General features: G+C 45.3%; 1 protein-coding gene across 1 annotated transcript; it reads right to left on the reverse strand.

Moving 5' to 3' along the window:
- Positions 1-988: 988 nt before the first annotated feature.
- Positions 989-19528, reverse strand: LOC106602254 (uncharacterized). Its single transcript, XM_045716416.2, has 4 exons — positions 19040-19528; positions 14733-14869; positions 14121-14309; positions 989-2156 (listed from the first exon to the last, which is right to left on the reverse strand). The coding sequence occupies exons 1-4, from the start codon at positions 19335-19337 to the stop codon at positions 1209-1211; spliced, it is 1572 nt and encodes a 523-aa protein (XP_045572372.2). The 5' UTR covers positions 19338-19528; the 3' UTR covers positions 989-1208.
- Positions 19529-19876: the final 348 nt, after the last annotated feature.

Consider the following 19876-nt stretch of genomic DNA (forward strand, 5'->3'; position numbering starts at 1 on the left):
AACAGGTGACATCAATAAGGGATCATAACTTTCACCTGGATTCACCTGGTCAGTCTATGTTATCGGAAAATAAAGTGTTCCTAATGTTTTGTACACTTAGTGTATATGTAGGGTCAATATATATGTAGGGTCAATATATATTTAGGGTCAATATATATGTAGGGTCAATATATATTTAGGGTCAATATATATGTAGGGTCAATATATATTTAGGGTCAATATATATGTAGGGTCAATATATATGTAGGGTCAATATATATTTTGGGTCAAACTATATTGAGTCAAGAAGCACCATGGAATTATTTGAAAAATATTATTTATTGAGGGAATTATAGGATTTAATGAACAAACAGCAACAGCCATTGGTCAAATTGGTACAAAAGAACAGACAGTTTTTCAGTCTCACAGTACAATTTCAGCATCTGCTATAACTTTAGTGTGAGGCACGCAGTATTATTAGTAGAACACAACCATGATCAACCTTAACAGTCAATGTGAGTGATGCTGTTGGCCTTAAAGAAGCCAAGAAAACGCAACAGTCTTTGTAGATAATGTAAAAATTAACCACGTTGTATTGTAGACGTATGAGACCAGGGTAAACATCCTGCAGACATATGACTACGTTAGAACCAATGACGTTTGAATTCATGATATTGCTATAACAGTTGTTTTTCAATAGTGTTAGGTTCTAATTCTCAGAGTAAACAACTCAACAGACACTATGAAAGCTTAACCAAGTTTATTCTCCTAGAGGATCAATACAGCTGCATTAGACAAAACATGTTTCCACCAACACAAGTATATATACTCCAATTTAGATGCACTCCTCCTTCTCTCCAATCCTTCCATCTGTTATGGTTCGACAGGAAGACGAAGTGATGGGGTAATTAACTATTGTTTCTCCCTTAAGGAGATCTGACCTGACCTCAACCCCCTTGATGCCTAATCCAAAGCTCTCTCCCCTTATCAATGCCTGCCACATGTGATCGCTTCCCTGCCCAACTCACGGCTGTCATGGTGCCTGGTACCAGACTGTGTCTCTTCTCCTCCCAGAGGATCCCTCCCATAGGATCCCTGATGGCTAACAATAGCATATCCTGACACAATGTAAACGTTATACATTACCCTCTCTCCCTCAGTGACATGAATAAGTATATTTCATATTCTCAGAACCCAACAATAGGAATCTCCTGCTTCTGTGTCAGTTTTCAATGATGAAGCTTCTGATGTCTATTCAGATTGCTGGATTGGGAGAACCTGCGCCCGCACTGTGCACAACTGAAGGGCTTCTCCCCAGTGTGGACGTTCTGGTGCACTTGGAGCTTGCTGGGGGACACAAAGCTCTTCTCACACAAGGTGCAGGCGAACACCCGCTTTCTGGTGTGGACGACGACGTGCTGCCGCAAGTCGCTCTCGTGAACAAACTTCTTATGGCAGCTCGGGCAACCGTACCGTCGTTCTATGGTGCCAGGTCTAATGTGAGTAGCAAGATTACTTGAGTAAGAGGAAGTTGTGGCGCTTGGTCTAAAATGGCCGACAGGAAGTGAGGTATGAGCTGGTTGTTGAGCTCTTCTTCCTGGTATTTCAGAGTGTCTATGGAGGCTTGCCAAAGAGCGCAAACTAGCTTTGTTGGCCTCACCTGTATTTCCTGCGTCAAGACGGGCGCTTGTATTTATCTCTGTGGGACGGAATCCGGGTGAAACCAATTGCATGTTGCCTCTCATCGATTCGTGGTGTACAGGGTGAATCGTTGGTGCGGTTCTGTTAAACACTCCCTGCTTATTTCCAGTCCCATTGACCTGTGGTGTATTAACTGTACCCACCTGACCCCACTCAAAATCTCTGTCTACCTGCTGCCCACTGGATACAGAGTCAATCACTATCACATGTTCTGATGAAGAATGGAACGACTTGGGGGTAAACCCGAGGACGGCGTCAGATCCACTGACCTCCATAGCGGTGTTGTTGTAGCCTCTGGGGCCACTGGACTGAATGGCAGGGTCCTCTGTGGTGGCTGCAGTCAGTTGGGTGGTTAGCTCTTTGCTGCCTTCCACTGTTCTGGCTGGGTGGCTGATCCTAGAGTCCTGGTCATCAGCTTCTCCCTCCACCTTGATGATGAGCAGGTCTGGTTCCCCTTCCTCTGTCTCTGCTGACTGCTGATGGGGTTAAGTGGGAGAGATGAGTGAGTGAGACAGATCATACACTATCTACTGAATGGAGATATGGGCATGACATGGGATTTAGTGTAATTCATAGTAGTTGCCTTGTTGTTATTGTGTTATAACCAGTGGTGTAGTGGAGGGTAAACTCCACCTTTTGTATTTTGTGCAAAAGCCTTCATAAAGACATTGGGTAGAAGTAAAATAATAGACCAATACAAATATAATTGAACATATACAGTGCATTCGGAAAGTATTCAGACCCCTTGACTTTTTCCACATTTTGTTACGTTACAGCCTTATTCGAAAACCGATTAAATTGTTTTTTCCCCCTTATCAATCTACACACAATACCCCATAATGACAAAACAAAAGCAGGTTTGAGAGATTTTTACCCCAAAATCTTTTATGAAATATCACATTTACATAAGTATTCAGACCCTTTACTCAGTACTTTGTTGAAGCACCTTTACCAGCGATCACAGCATTGAGTCTTCTTGGGTATGACGCTACAAGCTTGGCACACCTGTATTTGGGGAGTTTCTTCCATTCTTCTCTGCAAATCCTCTCAAGCTGTCAGGGTGGATGGGGAGCATCACTGCACAACTATTTTCAGGTCTCTCCGGAGATGTTCGATCGGGTTCAAGTCTGGGCTCTGACTGTGCCACTCAAGGATATTCAGAGACTTGTCCTGAAGACACTCCTGCGTTGTCTTGGCTGTGTGCTTAGGGTAGTTGTCCTGTTGGAAGGTTAACCTTCGCCCCAGTCTGAGGTCCTGAGCGCTCTGGAGCAGATTTTCATCAAGGATCTCTCTGTACTTTGCTCCATTCATCTTTCCCTCAACCCTGACTAGTCTCCCCAGTGCCGCTGAAAAACATCCCCACAGCATGATGCTGCCACCACTATGCTACACCATAGGGATGGTGCCAGGTTTCCTCCAGACGTGATGCTTGGCATAAAGTCCATAGAGTTCAATCTTGGTTTCATCAGACGAGAGAATATTGGTTCTTGTGTTCTGAGAGTCCTTTAGGTGCCTTTTGGCAAACTCCAAGCGGGCTGTCATGTGCCTTTTACTGAGGAGTGGCTTCCGTCTGGTCACTCTATCATAAAGGCCTGATTGGTGGACTGCTGCAGAGATGGTTGTCCTTCGGACAATTCCTTCGACTTCATGGCTTGGTTTTTGCTCTGACATGCACTGTCAACTGTGGGACCTTATATAGACAAGTGTGCGTCTTAACAAATCAAGTCCAATCAATTGAATTTACCACAGGTGGACTCCAATCAAGTTGTAGAAACATCAAGGATGATCAATGGAAACAGGATGTACCGGAGCTCAATTTCGAGTCTCATAGCAAAGGGTCTGAATACTTACAGTTGAAGTCGGAAGTTTACATACACTTAGGTTGGAGTCATTAAAACTCATTTTTCAACCACTCCACAAATTTCTTGTTAGCAAACTATAGCAAACTATAGTTTTGGCAAGTTGGTTAGGACATCTACGTTGTGCATGACAAGTAATTTATCCAAACAATTGTTTACAGACAGATTATTTCACTTATAATTGTCACGTCCTGACCATAGTAAGCTGTTATTTTCTATAGTAGAGTAGGTCAGGGCGTGACAGGGGGGTTTTCTAGTTTTGTATTTCTATGTTGGGCTTTGTTTGAGATGATCTCCAATTAGAGGCAGCTGGTCATCGTTGTCTCTAATTGGAGGTCATATTTAAGTTGGTGTTTGTCCCACCTAGGTTTGTGGGAGATTGTTTTTGAGTAGTGTATGTTTCACCTCTGCATCACGGTTTGTTGTTTTTGTTAGTTCAGTTTATTGTTTACGTATCGCATAGTTTCACGCTGAAAATAAAATGTGGAACGACAGATGCTGCACTTTGGTCCGCTTCTCCTTTTGACAGCCGTGACAGAATCTCCCACCACCAAAGGACCAAGCAGCGTGCCCAGGAGAAGCAGGACAAATGGACACGGGAGGAAATCCTGGACAGCAGAGGACCCTGGAGGCAGGCCGGGGAATATTGCCGGTCAAGGGAGCTGATGGAAGCTGCGAGAGATGAACGGCGAATATATGAGGCACTAGCACGGCAACAATGGAAGCCCGAGAGGCAGCCCCAAGACATTTTTTTGGTGGGGGCACACGGGGGGAGATTGGCAGAGTCAGGGTGGAGACCTGAGCCAACTCCCCGTGCTTACCGTGGGGAGCGAGTGAAGAAGCAAGCACCGTGTTATGCGCCCTGTGTCGCCAATGCGCATTCACAGCCCGGTGCGATCTGTGCCCGTGCCCCGCATTTGTCGGGGTAGGTTGAGCATTCAGCCAGGAAGGGTGGTGCCAGCTCAGCGCTCCTGGTCTCCAGTTCGCCTTCTCGGTCCAGGATATCCTGCGCCGGCTCTGCGTACTGTGTCGCCAGTGCGTATGCACAGCCCAGTGCGTCCTGTGCCTGCGCCCTGCGTTTGCCGGGCGAAAGTAAGCATCAAGCCAGGACAGGTTGTGCCAGCTCTATGCTCGAGACCTCCAGTGCGCCTCCACGGCCCAGTATATCCTGTGCCTGCCCCACGTACCCGGCCTCCAGTGAGTCTATCTAGCCTGGTGCGCCCTGTGCCTGCTCCTCGCACTTGCCCTGAGGTGCGTGTCACCAGTCTGGTGCCACCTGTGCCAGCCCCACGCATCAGGCCTCCAGTGCGCATTCCCAGTCCAGAGCTTCCGGCGACAGTTCCCAGTCCGGAACCTCCTGGCGACTCTTTACAGTCCGGAACCTCCCGAGACGGCCTACAGTCCGGAACCTCCCGAGACGGCCTACAGTCCGGAACCTCCCGAGACGGCCTACAGTCCGGAACCTCCCGAGACGGCCTACAGTCCGGAACCTCCCGAGACGTTCCACAGTCCGGAACCTCCCGAGACGTTCCCCAGTCCGGAACCTCCCGAGACGTTCCCCAGTCCGGAACCTCCCGAGACGTTCCCCAGTCCGGAACCTCCCGAGACGTTCCCCAGTCCGGAACCTCCCGAGACGTTCCCCAGCCCGGACCCTCCAGCGACGTTCCCCAGCCCGGAGTCTCCAGCGACGTTCCCCAGCCCGGACCCTCCAGCGACGTTCCCCAGCCCGGACCCTCCAGCGACGTTCCCCAGCCCGGAGTCTCCAGCGGCGGCCTGCAGCCCGGAGTCTCCAGCGGCGGCCTGCAGCCCAGAACCTCCAGCGGCGGTCTGCAGTCTAGAACCTCCGGTGATGATCCACGGTCCGGTGATACAAAAGCGGAGGGATCAGCGGGCGGAGCGGGGGTTACGCCGCGAACCAGAGCCGCCTCCTCTGCTGGAGGATCCGCTGGATGATAAGGTTCTGTGTACTGCACCAGAGCCGCCATAGACACTTGTCACCCTCCCTACCATCCCTTTTTTTTTCTTTTTTTTTTGTAGTTGCATTCGGAGTCTGCACCTTTGGGGGGGGTACTGTCACGTCCTGACCATAGTAAGCTGTTATTTTCTATAGTAGAGTAGGTCAAGGCGTGACAGGGGGGTTTTCTAGTTTAGTTTTTCTATGTTGGGTTGTTCTAGTTTTGTATTTCTATGTTGGGTTGTTCTAGTTTTGTATTTCTATGTTGGGCTTTGTTTGAGATGATCTCCAATTAGAGGCAGCTGGTCATCGTTGTCTCTAATTGGAGGTCATATTTAAGTTGGTGTTTGTCCCACCTGGGTTTGTGGGAGATTGTTTTTGAGTAGTGTATGTTTCACCTCTGCGTCACGGTTTGTTGTTTTTGTTAGTTCAGTTTATTGTTTATGTATCGCATAGTTTCACGCTGAAAATAAAATGTGGAACAACACAGACGCTGCACTTTGGTCCGCTTCTCCTTTCGACAGCCGTGACAATAATTCACTGTATCACAATTCCAGTGGGTCAGAAGTTTACATACACTAAGTTGACTGTGCCTTTAAACAACATGGAAAATTCCAGAAAATGATGTCATGGCTTTAGAAGCTTCTGATAGGCTAATTGACATCATTTGAGTAAATTGGATGTGTACCTGTGGATGTATTTCAAGGCCTACCTTCAAACTCAGTGCCTCTTTGCTTGACATCATGGGAAAATCAAAAGAAATCAGCCAAGACCTCAGAAAAAAAATTGTAGACCTCCACAAGTCTGGTTCATCCTTGGGAGCAATTTCCAAATGCCTGAAGGTACCACGTTCATCTGGACAAGCAATAGTACGCAAGTATTGGGACCACGCAGCCGTCATACCGCTCAGGAAGGAGACACGCATTCTGTCTCCTAGAGATGAACATAGTTTGGTGGCGAAAAGTGCAAATCAATCCCAGAACAACTGCAAAGGACCTTGTGAAGATGCTGGAGGAAACTATATCTATATCCATAGTAAAACGAGTCCAATATTGACATAACCTGAAAGGCCACTCAGCAAGGAAGAAGCCACTGCTCCAAAACCGCTATAAAAAAAGCCAGACTACGGTTCGCAACTGCACATGGGGACAAAGATCGTACTTTTTGGAGAAATGTCCTCTGGTCTGATGAAACAAAAATATAACTGTTTGGCCATAATGACCATCGTTATGGTGCACTTCACAAAATAGATGGCATCATGAGGGGGGGAAATGATGTGGATATATTGAAGCAACATCTCTAGAAATCAGTCAGGAAGTTAAAGCTTGGTTGCAAATGGGCCTTCTAAATGGACAATGACCCAAAGCATACTTCCAAAGTTGTGGCAATATGGCTTAAGGACAACAAAGTCAAGGTATTGAAGTGGCCATCACAAAGCCCTGACCTCAATCCCATAGACAATTTGTGGGCAGAACTGAAAAAGTGTGTGCAAGCAAGGAGGACTACAAACCTGACTCAGTTACACCAGCTCTGTCAGGAGGAATGAGCCAAAATTCACCCAACTTATTGTGGGAAGCTTGTGGAAGGCTACCCAAAACATTTGACCCAAGTTAAACAATTTAAAGACAATGCTACCAAATACTAATTGAGTGTATGTAAACTTCTGACCCACTGGGAATGTTATGAAATAAATAAAAGCTGAAATAAATCATTCTCTCTACTATTATTCTGACATTTCACATTCTTAAAATAAAGTGGTGATCCTAACTGACCTAAAACAGTGTCACGTCCTGGCCAGTATATAAGGTTAATTGTTTTGTAGTTTGGTCAGGGCGTGGCAGGGGGTATTTGTTTTCTGTGGTTCGGGGTGGTGTGTTTTGTGTAAAGGGTGTTTGATTTAGTAATTCCGGGTTTTGGTTTATGTTTAGTAATTCTATGGTTAGTCTAGGTTGTGTGTTTCTATGTTTGGTTGATTGGGGTTGGGACTCTCAGTTGAAGGCAGGTGTTGTCTATCTGCCTTTGATTGAGAGTTCCATATATTAGGGTGTGTTTGTATGTGTGATTTGTGGGTGATTATTCTGTGTATAGCCTTGTGCCTTACCAGACTGTTTATTTGTCGAGTGTTCGTGTTTTGTTATTTTGTATGGTCATTTTTTAGATTAATTAAAAATCAAGATGAGCATTCACGTACCTGCTGCGTATTGGTCCTCATTCACCGACAACAATTGTGACAGAATCACCCACCACCAAAGGACCAAGCAGCAGAGGAAGGAGCAGACGGAGTTCGAGTTGGACTGGCGGGAGAAGTGGACTTGGGAGGAAGTTCTGGACGGGGCCGGACCCTGGCATCAGGCTGGGGATTATCGACGCCCGCAGGGGGAAATTGAGGCAGCCAAGGCAGAGAGGCGGTGGTACGAGGCCAAGTACGCGCTGAAGGAGAAGCACGAGAGGCACCCCCAAGAAAATTTTGGGGGGGGGCACACGGGTAGTTTGGCTAGGCGTAAGAAGAGCCGGAAGCCAGCTACTCGTGGTTATATGGAGGAGCGTATGGGGTGGAGAGCGCTATGTTTCGCTGAGGAGCGCACTATCTCACCCATACGCACGCACAGTCCGGTGCGCGTTATTCCAGCCCCTCGCAGGTGCCGTGCTAGAGCGGGCATCCAGCCTGGTAGGAGGATGCCTGCGCAGCGCATCTGGTCGCCGGTACGCCTCCGAGGACCAGGCTACCCAACTCCCGCTCTACGCACGGCTACCATCAGGCCCCTGCACAGCCCAGTCTGCCCTGTACGAGCACCCCGCTCGTACAGGGCTACTAGTTCCATCCAGCCAAGGCGGGTTGTGCAGGAGGTAAGATTTAGACCGGCTGTGCGCCTCCATAGCCCTGGGTTTCCAGCTCCTGTCTCTCGTGCGGACCCGGAAGTGCGTCAACCCAGTCCGACTCGTCCTGTTCCCGCTCCCCGCACTAGCCTGGAGGTGCGTGTACATAATCTGGTAAGCCCAGTACCAGCACCACGCACCAGGCTACAAGTGCGTCAACCCAGCCTCGCCAGTCAACAGTCTTCATCAGAGCTGCCCGCCAGTCAACAGTCTTCATCAGAGCTGCCCGCCAGTCAACAGTCATCATCAGAGCTGCCCGCCAGTCAACAGTCATCGTCAGAGCTGCCCGCCAGTCAACAGTCATCGTCAGAGCTGCCCGCCAGTCAACAGTCATCGTCAGAGCTGCCCGCCAGTCAACAGTCATCGTCAGAGCTGCCCGCCAGTCAACAGTCATCGTCAGAGCTGCCCGCCAGTCAACAGTCATCGTCAGAGCTGCCCGCCAGTCAACAGTCATCGTCAGAGCTGCCCGCCAGTCAACAGTCATCGTCAGAGCTGCCCGCCAGTCAACAGTCATCGTCAGAGCTGCCCGCCAGTCAACAGTCATCGTCAGAGCTGCCCGCCAGTCAACAGTCGTCAGAGCTGCCCGCCAGTCAACAGTCGCCAGAGAGGTCAGACTGCGCCGAACTGCCGGAGTGGCCAGACTGCGCCGAACTGCCGGAGTGGCCAGACTGCGCCGAACTGCCGGAGTGGCCAGACTGCGCCGAACTGCCGGAGTGGCCAGACTGCGCCGAACTGCCGGAGTGGCCAGACTGCGCCGAACTGCCGGAGTGGCCAGACTGCGCCGAACTGCCGGAGTGGCCAGACTGCGCCGAACTGCCGGAGTGGCCAGACTGCGCCGAACTGCCGGAGTGGCCAGACTGCCCCGAACTGCCGGAGTGGCCAGACTGCCCCGAACTGCCGGAGTGGCCAGACTGCCCCGAACTGCCGGAGTGGCCAGACTGCCCCGAACTGCCGGAGTGGCCAGACTGCCCCGAACTGCCGGAGTGGCCAGACTGCCCCGAACTGCCGGAGTGGCCAGACTGCCCCGAACTGCCGGAGTGGCCAGACTGCCCCGAACTGCCGGAGTGGCCAGACTGCCCCGAACTGCCGGAGTGGCCAGACTGCCCCGAACTGCCGGAGTGGCCAGACTGCCCCGAACTGCCGGAGTGGCCAGACTGCCCCGAACTGCCGGAGTGGCCAGACTGCCCCGAACTGCCGGAGTGGCCAGACTGCCCCGAACTGCCGGAGTGGCCAGACTGCCCCGAACTGCCGGAGTGGCCAGACTGCCCCGAACTGCCGGAGTGGCCAGACTGCCCCGAACTGCCGGAGTGGCCAGACTGCCCCGAACTGCCGGAGTGGCCAGACTGCCCCGAACTGCCGGAGTGGCCAGACTGCCCCGAACTGCCGGACTGCCCAGACTGCCCCGAATTGCCAGACTGCCCAGACTGCCCCGAATTGCCAGACTGCCCAGACTGTCCCGAATTGCCAGACTGCCCAGACTGTCCCGAATTGCCAGACTGCCCAGACTGTCCCGAATTGCCAGACTGCCCAGACTGTCCCGAATTGCCAGACTGCCCAGACTGTCCCGAATTGCCAGACTGCCCAGACTGTCCCGAATTGCCAGACTGCCCAGACTGTCCCGAATTGCCAGACTGCCCCGACTGCCCCCCGGCGATGCCAGAGTGGCCCGACAGCCTGGAACGGCCGGAGCCAGAGCCACCTCCAGAAATAGGTGGGTTGGGGAGGGGGGGTGTAGCACAGTGCCGTCGTTGACGGCAGCCACCCTCCCTTCCCTCCCTTTAGAAAAGGGGACTTTTTGTTGGTGTTGCTTGGGGTTATTTTTTGTTAAGGTGCTTCTGGGGTAGCACCTTTAAGGGGGGGGGGTACTGTCACGTCCTGGCCAGTATATAAGGTTAATTGTTTTGTAGTTTGGTCAGGGCGTGGCAGGGGGTATTTGTTTTCTGTGGTTCGGGGTGGTGTGTTTTGTGTAAAGGGTGTTTGATTTAGTAATTCCGGGTTTTGGTTTATGTTTAGTAATTCTATGGTTAGTCTAGGTTGTGTGTTTCTATGTTTGGTTGATTGGGGTTGGGACTCTCAGTTGAAGGCAGGTGTTGTCTATCTGCCTTTGATTGAGAGTTCCATATATTAGGGTGTGTTTGTATGTGTGATTTGTGGGTGATTATTCTGTGTATAGCCTTGTGCCTTACCAGACTGTTTATTTGTCGAGTGTTCGTGTTTTGTTATTTTGTATGGTCATTTTTGAGATTAATTAAAAATCAAGATGAGCATTCACGTACCTGCTGCGTATTGGTCCTCATTCACCGACAACAATTGTGACAAACAGGGAATTTTTTTATAGGATTAAATGTCAGGAATTGTGAAAAACTGAGTTTAAATGTATTTGGCTAAGGTGTATGTAAACTTCCGACTTCAACTGTATGTAAACAAGGTATTTTGTTTTTTTTATTTGTATTACATTTGCAAAAATTCTAAAAACCTGTTTTCGCCTTGTCATTATGGGGTATTGTGTGTAGATTGATGAGGGGGGAAAACGATTTATTCCATTTTAGAATAAGGGAGTAACGTAACAAAATGATAAAAGGAAAGGGGTCTGAATACCATCCGAATGCACTGCATCTTAAAACTCTTAAGGATCTGACCCTTTTTTAATTTTTTGTCTAAAATGACATACCCAAATCTAACTGCCTGGAGCTCAGACCCTGAAGCAAGGATATGCATATAATTGATACCATTTGAAAGGAAACACTTTGAAGTTTGTGGAAATGTGAAATGAATGTAGGAGAATATAACACATTAGATCTGGTAAAAAATAATACAAACAATTATTTTGTTCCATCATCTTTGAAATGCAAGAGAAAGGCCATAATATCATATTTTTTTGTTTTGGCGCAATTTAGATTTTGTTCCCTAGATGGAAGCAGTGTGTGTGCAAAGTTTCAGATTGATCCAGTGAAGCATTACAATACCGGACAATATTTTGTATCAAGTCTGCCCAAATGTGCCGATTTGGTCAACTGATACATTTTCAAGTACATAACTATAGAGAACATACAAAAATTATATGGTAATAAAAATTGTACGTTTACACACTACCAGGAATGTCATACATCATGGATCATTAGCGTATATACTAACTTTCACACATCTAGATGGCTGGGCGGGGTGGGTGTGGAGCCAGAGACAGCAGGGCTTCAAACTGTAGAACCCAGTTCCCACATTTGAATATAAAAATTGATTTTATCAAACAAAACTATGCTACATTTGTATCTCTGGGACCCTCAGGATGACAAATCAGAGCAATATTACTGAATGTAAGTACATTATTTACCTTCAGAGGTGAATGTATCAAACCAGTTGCCGTGATAGCTGTGATAGCTACTGTAAATTGGACATGCAGTTAGATTAACAAGAATGTAAGCTTTCTGCCCATATAAGACATGTCTATGTCCTGGAAAGTTAGCTGTTACTTACAACTGTCATGCTAATCACATTAGCTCAACCGTCTGGGTATAGGGACACCGATCCCGTAGAGATTAAAATACCATCTTTTCATGAATTAGATTATATACTCTTGAATCACATTCGAAAACAGCAAGGCTCATGATCCAGGTACTGGATCATAAAGCTAATCCATAGCTTTTTTTTCCATAGGAATCTCTTGCTTCTGTGTCTAGGGCTGGCACAATTACCGTATAACCCTGTAACCGATGGCTATGGATGAAGACTGTCATGAAAATGTAATAAACCATTTAAAAACTAAATATATATATATTTTTTTTATTATTTTGTGGATCGAACAGCTGACAGAAAACGGGACGGCCGGGTATTTGTGAGGTTGAGTCAATTTCTGCCATAGAATTAGAATACAAGAATGGACATGAAAGGTCTTATAACAGTATAAAAGGTCAGCCATTTTGTTCAGGGAGTTTGTCAACCATGGGCAGCCAGTGCGCTGCGATAAGATGTTGTGTAAAACAATGAATTTGAAGATTATCTGCACAGTATGTTTATTAGCTAGCCAGCCAGTTTAAGTTGAATGATTTCCAATAATTGTTGAAATTAACTGCCAATATGCCAACATTCCATACAAACAGTGCAGTCAATCCACAGCCATACACTGGCTGAAATCAGTTGATGATAGGTCTTATACAAGTTGTAAATGCAATAAGTACTGATATTGTATCATATTATAACATTCACAGCTTTCCAAGAAAACAAACATTGAGACATTTATGGTCTGTTTATATATATTTTAGAGGCTATTTAAACAGAAAGTGTATAAAACCCTTATAAACTGTATTTAGAATTACATGACAATATTTTAGGATAACAATCATTATATTTCTGATATAGCACATGCCTTACTTGTATTTTTCTGCATAAGTAAAAGCAGGAAATGCATCACCTCTGCCTCTACTGCCACTAGTTCCAATTAGACCGGATTGGATTTCTCCCTGACCACAATGGCTGCCATTCTCACTCCATTCTAGAACTGAGTGTTTATGACATAGCCCCTCTAGTATTTAATAGGATCTCCATGGTTTCTGCTGTAACATGGACTCCCCAACTTGATGAAACGTTGTTGCTACTTGCTGAAACAAGTCAGGAGTGGAGGAGAAGACAAAATGTGCGTTTTTTGCTATTCAAACGGTTATAACAGTGACCACAGTCAATTGGCTGACCAATTACCATCCAAAATTCCTTGACCGTCACCACCCTATCTGTGTCACTTCTCAATGATGAAGCTTCTGATGTCTATTCAGATTGCTGGAGTGGGAGAACCTGCGTCCGCAATGTGCACAACTGAAGGGCTTGTCCCCAGTGTGGACGTTCTGGTGCACTTGGAGCTTGCTAGGGGACAGAAAGCTCTTCTCACACAACGTGCAGACGAACACCCGCTTTCTGGTGTGGCTCACCATGTGATGCCGTAAGTAGCTCTCGTGGAGAAACTTTTTATGTCAACTCGGGCAACCATACGGTCGTTCTACAGTGCCAGGTCTAAAGTGTGTGGCGAAATTACTGGAGTGAGAGAAAGTTGTGGCGCTTGGACTAAAATAGCCGTCAGGAAGTGAAGCAGGAACTGGTTGTTGAACTCCTCTTCGTGGTATTTCAGAGTGTCTATGGAGGCTTGCCAACGAACACCAACTAGCATTGTTGGCCTTACCTGCATTTCCTGTGCCAGGACTGCGTGTATTTTTCTCTGAGGGCCGGAAGCCAGGTGAAACCAATTGCGTCGTGTTGTCTCTTATCGATTTGGGGTGAATCATTGGTGCGTTTCTGTTAAACACTCCCACTCCCTGCTTATTTCCAGTCCCATTGACCTGTGGTTTAGTAGCTGTACCCACCTGACCCCACTCTAAATCTCTATCTACCTGCTGCCCACTGGATACAGAGTCAATCACTATCACATGTTCTGATGAGGAATGGAACGACTTGGGGGAAAACCTGTGGTTTTCTAACCCTACACTTCTCATTTCTATGTCTGAGCTAGTCTGTGTTTCTGGGCCCACTGGGCCACTCCCTAGGTCCATTACTTTAGTGTGAGCAGCAGAGGCGCCATCATCAGTCGCTACTACCTCTCTCCACACCTGGTTTAAAGAATCTCTTAGGAGATTGAGGTCCCCGTTCATATCACACTTTGTGTCCAGACTCTGTCTCTCTGCTCTGGGTTCAAATCCTGTGTGCTGCTGTGATCCCTGGTTCACATTCCCTGTTTCTGACTGGAGGAGAACGGCATCAGATCCACTGACCTCCATAGCTGTGTTGATGTTGTTGCCTCTGGGCTGGAAGACAGGGTCTATAGCCGTTTGGGTGGTTAGCTCTCTGCTGCCCTCCACTGTTCTGGCTGGGTGGCTGATCCTAGAGTCCTGGTCATCTGCTTCCCCCTCATCCTTGATGATGAGCAGGTCTGGTTCCCCTTCCTCTGTCTCTGCTGACTGCTGATGGGGTTAAGTGGGAGAGATGAGTGAGTGAGACAGATCATACACTATCTACTGAATGGAGATATGGACATGACATGGGATTTAGTGAAATTCATAGTAGTTGCCTTGTTGTTATTGTGTTATAATCAGTGGTGTAGTGGAGGGTAAACTCCACTTTCTGTATTTTACACATGCCTTTACAAACCTTTGGCGCAAAAATGCATTGAAAGTATAGGGACTGTTACTTTACTCACTGTGTATGGCGATCAACGTTTACCAACCATATTCTTTTACCACTACATCACTAGTTATAATGTGCTGACATACCGGTCTATACAGACATAACCTCATCACCAGGTGGAAGGAAGTGTCTGGTGCACGAGACTAAAACAGACATAAGTCTGTGACAGTCTAAAATCGGCTGTTAAAATGGGAACTTACCTCATCACTTGTAGCATCCATATGCTTTGATGGAGAGACATCCTCTTGGTCCACGTCTATGGGCTGTCTGTCTCTTGGTATGCTGCTGTTCCCAAAACTCCTGTTGGAAAGTCTGTTTCTGCTTTGCCAAGTAGGTCCTGGAAATAAAAGGGGAGGTTAATTTGACCCCATCCATCAATGTTGTTTTACAAAGTACCAAGCAAGCATAATACCTTCATGACGTACACTACCGTTCAAAAGTTTGGGGTATCTTAGAAATGTCTTGTTTTTGAAAGAAAAGCTAATTTTTTTGTCCATTAAAATAACATCAAATTGATCAGAAATATAGTGTAGACATTGTTAATGTTGTAAATGACTATTGTAGCTGGAAATGGCAGATTGTTTATGGAATATCTACATAGGCGTACAGAGGCCCATTATCAGCAATCATCACTCCTGTGTTCCAATGGCACGTTGTGTTAGCTAATCCAAGTTTATAATTTTAAAAGGCTAAATTATCATTAGAAAACCCTTTTGCAATTACAGTTGAAGTCGGAAGTTTACATACACTTAGGTTGGAGTCATTAAAACTCATTTTCAACCACTCCATAAATTTCTTGTTCGCAAACTATAGTTTTGGCAAGTCGGTTAGGACATCTACTTTGTGCATGACAAGTAATTTTTACAACAATTGTTTACAGACAGATTATTTCACATATAATTCACTGTATCATAATTCCAGTGGGTCAGCAGTTTACCTACACTAAGTTGACTGTGCCTTTAAACAGCTTGTAAAATTCCAGAAAATTATGTCATGGCTTTAGAAGCTTCTGATAGGCTAATTGACATCATTTGAGTCAATTGGAGGTGTACCTGTGGATGTATTTCAAGGCCTACCTTCAAACTCAATGCCTCTTTGCTTGACATCATGGGAAAATCAAAATAAATCAGCCAAGACCTCAGAAAAACAATTGTTAAATAATTTTAAAGGCAATGCTACCAAATACTAATTGAGTGTATGTAAACTTCTGGCACACTGGGAATGTGATGAAAGAAATAAAAGCTGAAATAAATCATTCTCTCCACTATTATTCTGACATTTCACATTCTCAAAATAAAGTGGTGATCCTAACTGACCTAAGAGGCCACATTTTTACTAGGATTAAAAAAAAATTACATTTTTTTTTTTAAAAACAACTTTTTTTGTCATTTAGCAGACGCTCTTATCCAGAGCGACTTACAGTAGTGAATGCATACATTTTATACATTTCATGCATTTTTTATTATATGTATTTTTTTTGTACTGGCCCCCCGTGGGAATTGAACCCACAACCCTGCCGTTGCACACACCATGCTCTACCAACTGAGCCACAGGGAAGGCAGGAATTGTGAAAAACTGAGTTTAAATGTATTTGGCTAAGGTGTATGTAAACTTCCAACTTCAACTGTATGTTAGCACAGCTGAAAACTGTTGTTCTAATTAAAGAAGCAATAAAACTGGCATTCTTTAGACTAGTTGAGTATCTGGAGAATCAGCATTTGTGGGTTCGATTACAGGCTCAAAATAGCCAGAAACAAAGACCTTTCTTCTGACTCATTACCTGACTATCTACATATCAGGGATTACCATTCAGTTATATATTTGAAACCCAAGCTATGCTTAATCCACTAAAATATGTCACATTCAACGTAAAAGGTCTTAACAGCCCGATTAAGAGGAAAAGAGTCTATACATACCTTAAGAAATTAAAGGCTGACATTGTGTTTTTACAAGAAACACATCTTACAGCCAGTGAACACAAGAAACTAAAGAGGGAATGGGTAGGACAAGTTTTTGCGTCCTCTTTTAACTCCAAAGGAAGAGGAACTGCAATTTTGATAAGTAGACACATCCCCTTCTGCATCAACAATTAAATCCTTACCTTCTAATAAATCTGATGGGGAGGATGGCTTCCCTCCAGAGTTCTATAAAGAATTTAAGGAGCTGTTGGTACCCTACCTTATGGAGGTACTTAAAAAAACAGGGAGGACAACTGCTTTCCAGAGTCTTTCTCTCAAGCAGTGATTACAGTAATCCACAAGAAAGGGAAAAACCCGCTAAAGTGCGCGTCCTATAGACCAATCTCTCTCCTTAACACAGATTGTAAACTGGCCACCATACCATCAAGCATCAGTTTCCTTTTACATGGTCGCCTATGGGCTTCACATATTTTAGCATAATGGCGGATGGTAACCTGAACAACCTCTCTATAAACTCAATCTGGCCGGTTTGTTGCAAAAGGTGGAGGGTGACCTGTGTAAATGGATGGACTTGCCTCTCACTCTACTGGGTCGAATCAATGTCATTAAAATGAATGTCCAACCCAGATTTCTATATTGATTTCAATCTCTCCCTATCCCTGTTCCCGCAGCATTCTTTTCCTCTCTCGACAAGCTGACCAGACGGTTTATCTGGCACGGCAAAACCCCTCGGGTTGGCCTGGATAAACTGACCCTGGATTACGGTCAAGGGGGCTTAAACCTCCCCAATGTTAGAATGTACTACTGGGCTGCACAGTCTAGGTTTCTGGCTCAGAGGTCTGACAATGGTCCCTCTCCCTCATGGTTGAACATTGAAAAGTTTGAGGTAAATGATAACACTGGGGCAGAATTGTTTTACAAATGGGACAGAAAATCTATAAAAACCATCACAGACAACCCTTTAATCATACATTCTGTCCTGGCATGGTGCAAACTGCATGAGCTGTTCAGACGATAGGGATTTCTTTCCCCTAAAACCCCTCTATGGAACAATAGATTGATTCCTATGTTTTTCCAGAATAGTAACTTTAGACCATGGTCTGATAAAGGGATCACTCTACGGGAACATTGTTATGAGGAGGAAGTTCTTATGTCTTTTGAACAGCTGAAACAGAAATACCACTTGTAGTTAACTATAGAAGTACCTGTTAGACAACTACAAAACTTTATTAGGGTGACTCTCAAGGGACAATGGAACCTACCTAAGATGTCACCTATTGAACAACTCTGCCATGCAGACCAACCACTGTTCAAGACCATTTCCCGTGTTTACGATGCTCTTATGTCAGGACTAACACTGCCTGAGCTAGATAAACGCCGACTTAGATGGGAAAAAGATCTGGGTATTGATCTTGATGAGGGTCTATGGAGTGACCTATGCAGGGATGGTGTTACATCCACATTGAACTCCAGATACAGACTGATCCAGTTTAATTTCCACCATCAGCTCTATATCACCCCATCTAGACTGCACAAGTTCAACCCTGATATCTTCTCCCTATGTTTTAGATGTGGCTCAGATGAAGGAACATTCCTCCATTCCACTTGGCAGTGTTCAAAACTACACGGTTTCTGGCAGGGGGAATGTGAAACCATATCCTCAATTCATGGGGCTGCATTCCCTTTAGACCCGGAGGTCTGTCTACTGGGTAACTTTACTAATTCCAATCTTAGGCAAAGCCATACTATAAAGCCAACAGAAATATTGCTTGCGATTGCCAAGAAATGTATTGCCTTGAAATAGAAATCGGATTCCTCCCTGCCAGTTGCAATGTGGCTATCGGAAGTTAATAGTTGTATCCCAGTGGAGAAAATCACTTACTGCCTGAGGAATAAGTTAGAGACATTTTACAGAATTTGGCAACCTTTTATTGACTATATGGAGAATCTCCCCTCACATCATATTGATTGAATCTCTATATAATCCTCACATAATGTTTCACACTTAATGTATAATATGTAGCCTACGGCTTCTTATTATGACTTTTATTTATTGTATTTTTGTATATATAATTTTAACTCGTCAGTCACTGTCACTTTGTCATATTGTTGTCTAATATCTTTTCATTTTTGTTTTGAATGTTCTTAATTGGAAAATGCAAAAGTAAAATATTCAACAACAACAAAAAGAATCGTCCGTTTCCAGCTCCAATAGTCATTTACAACATTGACAATGTCCACACTGTATTTCTGATCAATTTGATGTTATTTTAATGGACAAAAAAAAAGTGATTTTCTTTCAAAAACAAGGACATTTGTAAGTGACCCCAAACTTTTGAACGGTAGTGTATGTTATGGGTCAATAGAGCTAGAAGGATCCTAGCTGTGTTGACAGTACAAAGTCAGCATGATACGTCATATATGGAATGTCAACAATACTGCTGGGCCCTAACTGTTCTGACATTACATAAATCATGGATGTATTATACTTGCTTTGAACTTTGTAAAACACAATCGATGGATTGGATCAATTGAAGATTCATGTAATTTAGTCTATGTGCACTGTCAAATTCATCATCATCACCAACCTGTCGTTGCCGTCTCTCGATTGTTGTGTCTGTTTAGCAGGCGTATTCCATGGAAGCGATTGTGGACGGACCCATCTGAAAACTTTGTTCTCTCAGATCGAAACCTCGCGATCTGAAGTTCCATCAATTTCATTTTCCTCCGGAGAAATTCGTTCTCCTTGTGGCTTTGGGTCATCTTCAGGTGTACAACCGCATAGCCATCGTCAACAACTTTGCAGATTTCGGTTACAGCCGCGTTGGCTAGCACCTCCATGATTGAGGCTATCTGCGCCTGGAACTCGACCACGGAACCCGACATTGTCCCCCGACGCTTTTGGCCCCTTTTCAATGTAACAGTATTTGCGTTTTAAATATTATGATTATCTACAGTTATCTACCAGTCTATTAAAACAAATAATCATATCAGAAACTAAACGTCAATTTGCAGCTAGCATTGTTTGTAGCTAGCTGGTGAGATGTTTTATTTCCTCACGTCACAGTAATGTAATCATATGCTGGGCAGTAGAATTTAAAGTTTAACACCGCCACCTACTGTACAGGAGTGCTGCACAACAATGTTGTACCTACGTAATAAACAACATGTTCTCTGGTGAAAACAATATTTCATGATTTTTCTAAAATAAAGCATTTCACTATTTGGGGTATTTCTAATAGAAATAAACAACAAACGATTTATAACAGTATGACAGACTAGCCTAGATATGAATTTCATCCACATCTTTACAGCCTATCAATCTGATTGTCAATCTACTGTATCTTGTCGAAAGGCAAATGGAAATTCATTCTTAATTGCTGTTCTTTGGTACATCCCGGAAACGATACAATTTCATAAGGATG

This window comes from Salmo salar, chromosome 04, assembly GCF_965601325.2.
Source record: "Salmo salar chromosome 04, fSalSal1, whole genome shotgun sequence".
Taxonomy (NCBI): Eukaryota; Metazoa; Chordata; class Actinopteri; order Salmoniformes; family Salmonidae; genus Salmo; species Salmo salar.

What these genes read in the sequence shown, in the direction of transcription:
- LOC106602254 (XM_045716416.2), bottom strand. Translation starts at nt 19,337, where the DNA reads ATGTCGGGTTCCGTGGTCGAGTTCCAGGCGCAGATAGCCTCAATCATG. An exon ending in TGGATGCTACAAGTGATGAG is followed by an intron (nt 14,310 to 14,732) that starts GTAAGTTCCCAT and finishes TAACCCCATCAG; the next exon opens with CAGTCAGCAGAGACAGAGGA. An exon ending in ACATCAACACAGCTATGGAG is followed by an intron (nt 2,157 to 14,120) that starts GTCAGTGGATCT and finishes TAACCCCATCAG; the next exon opens with CAGTCAGCAGAGACAGAGGA.